Genomic DNA, 8,619 nt, shown 5'->3' on the forward strand with positions numbered 1-8,619 from the left:
TATATATATTTATATATATATATATATATATATATAAAACATTTTAACCATGTTGTTCATAAAATTTTCACGTCTGTTTTTGGTAATACTTTAAAGCATAATTATTTTCTGTGTTGCCACCTTTTTTCAACTTTTTTGGTGTGCATAATAGTAATTGGGAAATAACTGTATATTTATTTTTCTGGTCTTCATCATACTACCACTCAGTATTTCAAACCATTTACATATCTTTTTAAAAATTATTTTTTGTAGAGCAACTTGTGATTGGATCTTGTAGGCAGGCTTCAGATTCCTGGGATAAGGATTATGATTCCTTTGTTTTACCCCTGTTGGAGGACAAACAGCCATGCTATATATTATTCAGGTTAGATTCTCAGAATGCTCAAGGATATGAATGGATATTCATTGCCTGGTCTCCAGATCATTCTCATGTAAGTAATTTTTTTGTAGTTTGTGTCACATTAAATGCTACTAAGAATTTTTTTTTCTGAAATATTTCCAGCCAATTAGTGTTAAGAAACAGCAATCAATTCCCATAGAAGGGAATGATCATGGGAAAAATTACTGGATTGATATGTGGAATCAGCAGTAATGTGGTTAGAGTCAGAAGTTTTGCCTTTGAAATCAAAAGAATTATTGATTTAAAAATTTTAAATCTTTGGCAATTATAAATGAATCTATGGGCCTCTGAAGAATGAAACTAACTACTTTGTCCTGAGAGTAGTAATTGTAATAATTCTGAGAACTAATTGAACATTATTTTAAATTTTGTTAATATTCACCATATGTGAGTATTGTTTATAGCTACCATCCAGGTGATGTGCGTGCACACAAACAAGTATTTCTTGTAGGAAGGTTGGTAGTGCACTGACTAAATAAAACAAAAGACAAAATTAATATATGAATACTGTCCAATATTTTAAAGATTAATTCTCCTATTTCTTGTAAAAAAAATTTGTAATTTAAAAAGCTATCTAAACATCATTCTCTGGAGATCATCTCATCCTCTTTAATTCCATACTTCCTGTCCGAAAGACATATTGGATTTGACCATGCAGGATTATGAAATCATTTCTGTTATTTAGTAGTTATCTTTAGTAGCTTTCTGTAGATACTAGTAGACTCTTTAATAATAGTATGTATTGTATCTCTTTTCATCCTGGTGTCCCTCATGGAATAGTATATGTCATAGGTAAACCGTGAATATTTGATTCTTAACATCTTTATTAGTAATATCTGATCTAGCTTTGAGTAAAATGTCACTATCAAGGTTACTTCATTTCAATGTTTTCTTCCTCATTTTAAGGTAGTTTTTAAGTAGTTTTTTTACTTTCGAGCTTACTTTATACTTTGAAAAATTAGGAATTTAAAAAAATTTATATTTTCTTGACTTTTTAAAAAATGTGACATTAAAATGGAAATCTACGTTAATAGCTGTTGATCATTTAGATGTTTTTGTTATGATGGTTATTTGTACACACATCTTTAGCATGTTATAGTCAGTGGGCTTCAGCTTCATCACAGTTTATTTTATTTTTAACGTTCTTGAAATTTTTTTTTTTTTTTTTTAAGGATGACCGGTAAGGGGATCTTAACCCTTGACTTGGTGTCAGCACTACGCTCACCCAGTGAGCAAAACAGCCATCCCTATATGGGATCCGAACCCGTGGCCTTGGTGTTATCAGCACCACACTCTCCCGAGTGAGCCACAGGCCGGTCCCTTGAAAATTTTAATACATTCAGAATATGCTTTATTTTGTAATGATATGTTTTCATCTATAAACTTCTAAGTAAATTTTCACAACTGAATAGGTTCGTCAAAAAATGTTGTATGCAGCAACAAGAGCAACTCTGAAAAAGGAGTTTGGAGGTGGCCACATTAAAGATGAAGTATTTGGAACCGTAAAGGTACAAAACTTATATTTTTATGCAGGTTCTGTATGTTGCAATTGAAATGATTAAAGAATGACTTCTTGGTAATGGGTAATTGATATGAATTCAGATGGATCAATCTGTAAACATAAAAATAAGAGAAAATATTGATATATTTCATGTGATATACAAGTTAATTCTAATGAGTACATAATTCTGGATTTATTCGTTTATATCTATTTGATATTGAGAATAAATGGTATTGAAACATTATGATAATGCTTATCCTTGCAAAATATTTATATGGTAAATATATGTATTTGTGCATGTATACACAAATTAAGAAAATTAAAATAGATGTTTGAACAGGATTTTTTTGTTTGTTTAGAGCTTTTCTGATTCAGAAAGCAAAATAATTTAGTGGATAGAGCACAAGACTAGATGGGAAAGAAGCTGTTTGTTCACAATTGTGAGATGGTCTGGTTTCTCAATCCTATGAATCTCAGTCTTCCAGACCACAAAATTTTGATGAAGTAGACATCTTTGGAGTACTTCTTTATTTTAATGTAAAAACTACAATACTTTTCTATGAATAATTATAGAGGAATTATATAAATCATTTAATAATATAGAATTCAGAAGCTGAATGTGTTGATTATTGAATAATTATAGGTCAGTTTTCCCCAGAAGGTTAATTATAATTGTCCTGTAGATTTGAAACACAACCAGGTTCATTATTTGTCTGGCATCACCACCACTAAACTCATACAAAAGATTTAGTAGTTATCAAACTTCAGGAAAAGAAGAGTAGATATTCCCCTTAAAAAGTTTTGAATCCTTTGGATTAAAGAAAAGTAAGAAGAGGTGGTAAAATTCTTAATGCTACTTATTTTCATTTAAAATCTTTACTTTTCTGTTAAATTAATGATTTTTTCCTGATGTATCTTCACTCTGGTTTTACTTCTAGATAATAACTCATAGTCCATTTCTGTGCTTACAGGAAGATGTATCATTACATGGATATAAAAAATATTTGCTGTCACAATCTTCCCCTGCCCCATTGACTGCAGCTGAGGAAGAATTACGACAGATTAAAATTAATGAGGTAAATTACAGCTTCAGAACCTCTGCAAGATTTTAAGTGTTTGAAAATACCATATTTTTAATTAATAGATGTGGAGATAACTAGGGAATAGTTATGTAGCTTAGGTTTATTCTGTTTAGTTTAGAGACAAGACTGTGTGCTTAATGTGTTTTCAGAAAAAAAAGTTAAAAATGAATATTACTATATATCAATTTTATAAATAGCTTTTTCCTGTAATGTACATGTCAGAATAGTAAATCTCCCTGTTGGAAGTAAAACTGTTATCTCTGCTCTTTGAATACTATATAAATGAGAAAAGTGTATGATACCCATTTAGTGTAAAAAATATTATATCTAATAAGGTTGCCTGAAGCAGGTTTTTTGTTTTGTTATTTCAGAGAACAGTGATAACTAAAGAGAATAAAATATAAATGCTGTAGAATGTTTAAGATTTGTGGAAGCTCTGTAAATTAACTTCATTAATACTACTTGGATGGAGATACATATGGAAAATTGTTCTTTTGAGTAATTGCTGAGCATATCAGAGTCAATAAACTTCAGCCATATTGTAGTTCATCATATTTTTAATGTGCTTTCTGCAGCCTTTCTAATATATGTTAGAATAACTACTATATTTCTATTGGGGTTTTTTCAGAAAAAAAGCAAGTAGCTGAAACCACTATTCACTAGCCTAAGTAACAGACTACTAGGAATCAGTCTGGAAAATGGTTGTATATCATTTAATATTAAACTGGTAGCAAGGATATTTTAACTCATCTTATTTGAGTAGAGTTTTTTATGTGATCTTTTTTTTAAATTATTTTTTTATTTTTTATTTTTTTTTACAAATTTGATAGTTTGTTTTATTCCTTGCAATCAGAGCCCAGAGGATCGTATTGGGGTATGCATTTGCATATGTTTTATGATGTTTTCATTATCCAATATCATTTATGCTGTAGAATCTCCATTCATTTTTTTAAAAAGTAAAATTGCTATTTGACTTTGTTGCAACACTGCAAATGAGACCCTATACTAGCTATCATTTATCAAGTACAAAATCTTAAACTTGTGCATTGAAAGCTTTCTTGAAGTATCCTCCTCTTCCAATACATGCACACCTATGTTCTTAGTAAAGAAAGCTCTAAGTCTGGAACTTCTGCAGTAGTATAGCTTGTTGAGCCGTGTTGTGTCTTTGTATACTGTTTGTACTCCTTTCAATTCAGTGCATGGTGTTTGTGTTGCATTTTACGTCCAGCAGAACAAAGTTCTACACATATTGTATGTATAGTACTGTTCATAAATTCTATCAAGCAAAATTTTGTAATTAAAGGTATAATCTGATGACACTTTAAAGAGCTTACGCAGCTCATTGTGCCAAACCAAGCACAGAAACAAACAAAACCCCTAAAGCTCCACTAACAGTGCATAACTCACTCAAACGTTCACTCTCAGCATTTTCATTAAAATGTGTCATGCACTCTGCATGTCAACGAAGTGCTAGCAGGACCATGCACAAATGTGAAAAATAATTTGCTTTTTAAGCTTATAGTGTTTTAAGTATTAATTTTTACTATAGGCTGGGCAAGGGTTAAATGATGCTCTATTTTATAGAGGGTGGGTTTTCTTAGTTTTGTCATGTGACACTGCTAATTGCTAAAACTTTACCAGTAAATCAAATCTGTCATACTTAGGTACAAACTGACGTGGGTGTGGACAGTAAACATCAAACACTACAAGGAGTAGCATTTCCTATTTCTCGAGAAGCTTTTCAGGCTTTGGAAAAATTAAATAACAGACAGCTCAACTATGTACAGTTGGTAAGAGATGTATAATAATTATTGTGAAATAGCTGCTCTTTTTTATAGCTTATGGCTTGTATAAGGTTTATTGTTAATGGATTTTAAATTTTAAATTTGTTTCCTGATTTTTTTAATTACAAAAACAATATATGTTCATTGGGAAAAAGTCAGACAATCCAGAACTGTCTAAGTCCCCCTTGTCTCCTAGGTTTTTTATTATAAAACTTTCACTTAATTTCTGTGTATCTACTTTAATTAATACATTTTATTTCTTACTGACAGGAAATAGATATAAAAAATGAAATTATAATTTTGGCCAACACGACAAATACAGAACTAAAAGATTTGCCAAAGAGGATTCCCAAGGATTCAGCACGTTACCATTTCTTTCTGTATAAACACTCCCATGAAGGAGACTATTTAGAGTCCATAGGTATATGATACATCATTTTTAATATCTTATTTTCAGTTTGCTATTGATATTTTGGCATTATATTCTTATTTCTTGTCCAGAGGACTTAGTTGTAGTTTTATGAAGTTTATGTATTTGCTTTAACTGCTGTGCTGCTAATTGTATGTGTTGTTATGTTAACTTACAGTTTTTATTTATTCAATGCCTGGATACACTTGCAGTATAAGAGAACGGATGCTGTATTCTAGCTGCAAGAGCCCTCTGCTAGAAATCGTAGAAAGACAACTACAAATGGATGTAATAAGAAAGGTAGTCCTACTTATTTTTAAATCTTTGGCTTTTGCTAGGTTTTTCTTGTCATTTCCATGTAGCTCATGATGTGTTGTGATTTATAAATGAGAATATTTATTTTTCTTATTCTCATCCTAAATCCTTAGGATCTTCTTTAATGTAAGTGCCTGTGGATGATCTATCATGATCCCCATCTCTCTACAGATCTGCAGTCTCTAATAGGGTAGCTACAAGCCACATGTGGCCATTTAACTTTAAATATAAATTTAAATAAAATTTAAAATTCAGTTTCTTAATCATACTGGCCACATTTCAAGTGCAGAATTTATAAAGCATTTCCATCAGTGCAGAAATTCCTGTTGGACAGTGCTGCTAGAGCTACATACAGTCATGCACCTTGTAACAACGTTTCAGTCAATGACTGGCTGCATGCACAAAGGTGATTCCATAAGATTATAATGGTTATACCATATAGTCTGCCTGTGTAGTAGGCTATACTACCTAGGTTGGTGTAAGTACACTCTATGTTCGCACAATGACGAAATCATTTAGCGACGTTTTTCTCAGAACACATCCCTATTGTTAAGCCATGCATGACTGTACTTAACGATTGTTTCTGGACTCCTTATTAATAAGGAACTATAGTGTCCATTTATAACTATGAATCATGGGATAATTGGGAATCTTTCCAGTTGTTGGGGAAGGAGAGAACAAGCATAAACATTTGACTTTTGAGAACTAAGCTACCAATTTTTAAAAAATTTATTTTCTTAAATACAGATGAGACATGGGGAAAGATATGGTTTATTCTTGAGCCCTTCAACTCTTAAAATACAGGTCCTTACAAACTACCAGTGTTTTAGGTACTAAATGCATCCAAGCTTCTTGAGATCCTAATTACTTTGTTGTGTATAGTACCTTCTATAGCAGGGCTGGCTGACTTTTTTGGCAAAGGACCAGATACTAAACATTTTAGGCTTTGTCAGGTCACATATGGTCTCTGTCACATATTCTTTTTGTTGTGTGGTTTTTTGGAGGGTTTTTTTGTTTTTTAATTTTTACAACCCTTTAAAAATGTAAAACAATCTTAACTTGTACTAGATTTGACCCAGGCCTTTGTCAACCTTTGTTCTAGAGTGATTTCAAGTGACCCAAGTTATAAAGAGGCCATGAGTAATGTTTATTGAGTATATAGTGTACTAAAGCAGAACAACTTGAAAATATAGTGGTGGCTTCTACTGTTAAACATTATTTAAATTGGAGCAGTAAGAGGGAACCAAATAGGATGCAATAAAGCTGATTATATATTCAAGCGACTCATTTAGCATCACCCTCCCAAAAGATGAAAGTGAAACTATTTACATATGGCCCTTGATTCTCTTTTGCTGTAATGGGACATTCATATCTAAAAACTGGCTTGTTGCTTGTATTAGCTTTTGAATGTTGTGCTTTTTAATATTGTATCACAGTACTAATTTCATCTTTTACAGATTGAGATAGACAATGGGGATGAACTGACTGCAGACTTCCTTTATGAAGAAGTGCATCCCAAGCAGCATGCACATAAGCAAAGTTTTGCAAAACCAAAAGGTCCTGCAGGAAAAAGAGGAATTCGAAGACTAATTAGAGGTCCAGCTGAAACTGAAGCCACTACTGATTAAAATCGTTATATTAAATGTTGCAATACTAGTTTTTTAAAAGTCCAGCTTTCAGTACAAGAGAACTGAAATCATTCCATGTTGATATATAGTAGGGAAAAAATTGTACTTTTTGAAAAATAGCACTTTTCACTTCTGTGTGTTTTTAAAATTAATGTTATAGAAGACTCATGATTTCTATTTTTGAGTTAAAACTAGAAAAGGGTTCAACATAGTAATGTTTAATTTTGTCACACTGTTTTCATAGAATGTTGGTTCTACACTTTCACATAATTCTTAAAATTTTATACAGTTGAGCCAGTTCCAGAAAGTCTAATGTCTCAAAGTAGATGTACTTCTTATTACTCTTTAGTGAGACACCTGAATTTTTTTTTAAGACAGAAAGACCTTAAAATATTCATAGTACTTAATGAATATGTTAAGGATCAGGTTAGATTATTTTCTAAGGTAAAAATTTAGTGTGCCTAAAAAAAGATGGGAAGTTGCTTACTCTGAAGAGCTGTTCTAACTCTATCAGACTGTGGGAACAGGTTAGATTATTTTCTAAGGTAAAAATTTAGTGTGCCTAAAAAAAGATGGGAAGTTGCTTACTCTGAAGAGCTGTTCTAACTCTATCAGACTGTGGGAACATGTCTGTAACTTTTAGAAACAGTGCTTTATTGCAGCAATCTTTTCTATTTGACTCTTTGGTTTTTTTAATGGCATTGAAGTTCAGCTTATTCTGAAACTTTAAGGGTACCAGATATTTCCTAGACTGCAGGATTTCTGATGGCATCGAAGGACTTTAAACAGCCTTAGTAAATTCTCTATCTAGTGCTTTAGAAAATTTCTGTTTCCAGATTGTCATTTCATTATAAGTACTGTGAGGCCAAATATTTATGTTTAGATTGAAATTCAAATTAATATCATTCAGAAGGAAACAAAACTAAAGTTAAAAATGCTGAAGAAGTTGTAAACATCAAGATCGATTTTTTTTTTCTCCAAAACCATGTATTTATAGGTAAATTGATCACTTTTATCACTTTACCACTTTTGAGCAAATATTCAGATTTAAAATTGTTTTAAAGTCCTAGTGCTTAGCTTAACACAGATAAACACTTAAGAATCTTGTTTCAATTAATACCTTATTTCAAAACACATTTAACTGTTTTGTGAAGCTTTGCACACTTTCAGTTACAACCTAGAGAGATTTTGAGCCTCATATTTCTTTGATACTTGAAATAGAGGGAGCTAGAACACTTCATGTTTAATCTGTTAAACCTGCTGCAAGAGCCATAACTGAAGAGTTTTCTAAATAAACGGGGGGGATCCAGGATTTGGAATTTCTTGATCTAAACTTTATGCTGCATAAAACAAATATGAGAAATGCACATTTCATTTATAAAATATGAAACACTGATTTCTAAATCTTATTATCTAAGGTAATATATGCACCTTTCAGAATTTCCATGTGTGTTCAAGTAAGTAAAGCATATTAGAATAATTATGGGTTGACAGATTTTT

At 31.5% G+C, this 8,619-nt stretch overlaps 1 protein-coding gene across 3 annotated transcripts in view; it reads left to right on the top strand.

Moving 5' to 3' along the window:
• Window positions 1-8,613, top strand: part of TWF1 (twinfilin actin-binding protein 1) — a 12,505-nt gene extending 3,892 nt beyond the window's left edge. The window contains exons 3-11 of one of the 3 annotated variants that reach the window (XR_550970.1): window positions 253-431; window positions 1,813-1,908; window positions 2,873-2,977; window positions 3,837-3,857; window positions 4,648-4,773; window positions 5,038-5,188; window positions 5,355-5,476; window positions 6,949-7,545; window positions 7,647-8,613. Coding sequence is in view for 1 of the 3 variants with exons in the window: in XM_008579146.1 (XP_008577368.1) it covers window positions 253-431; window positions 1,813-1,908; window positions 2,873-2,977; window positions 3,837-3,857; window positions 4,648-4,773; window positions 5,038-5,188; window positions 5,355-5,476; window positions 6,949-7,119 (971 nt within the window). In the remaining 2 variants the exon portion in view is untranslated. The other 2 variants (XR_550971.1, XM_008579146.1) reach the window with 2 other exon arrangements.
• The last annotated feature ends 6 nt before the right edge of the window (window positions 8,614-8,619 follow it).

The sequence above is a fragment of the Galeopterus variegatus genome, unplaced genomic scaffold, assembly GCF_000696425.1.
Source record: "Galeopterus variegatus unplaced genomic scaffold, G_variegatus-3.0.2 Scaffold1822, whole genome shotgun sequence".
Lineage (NCBI taxonomy): Eukaryota > Metazoa > Chordata > Mammalia > Dermoptera > Cynocephalidae > Galeopterus > Galeopterus variegatus.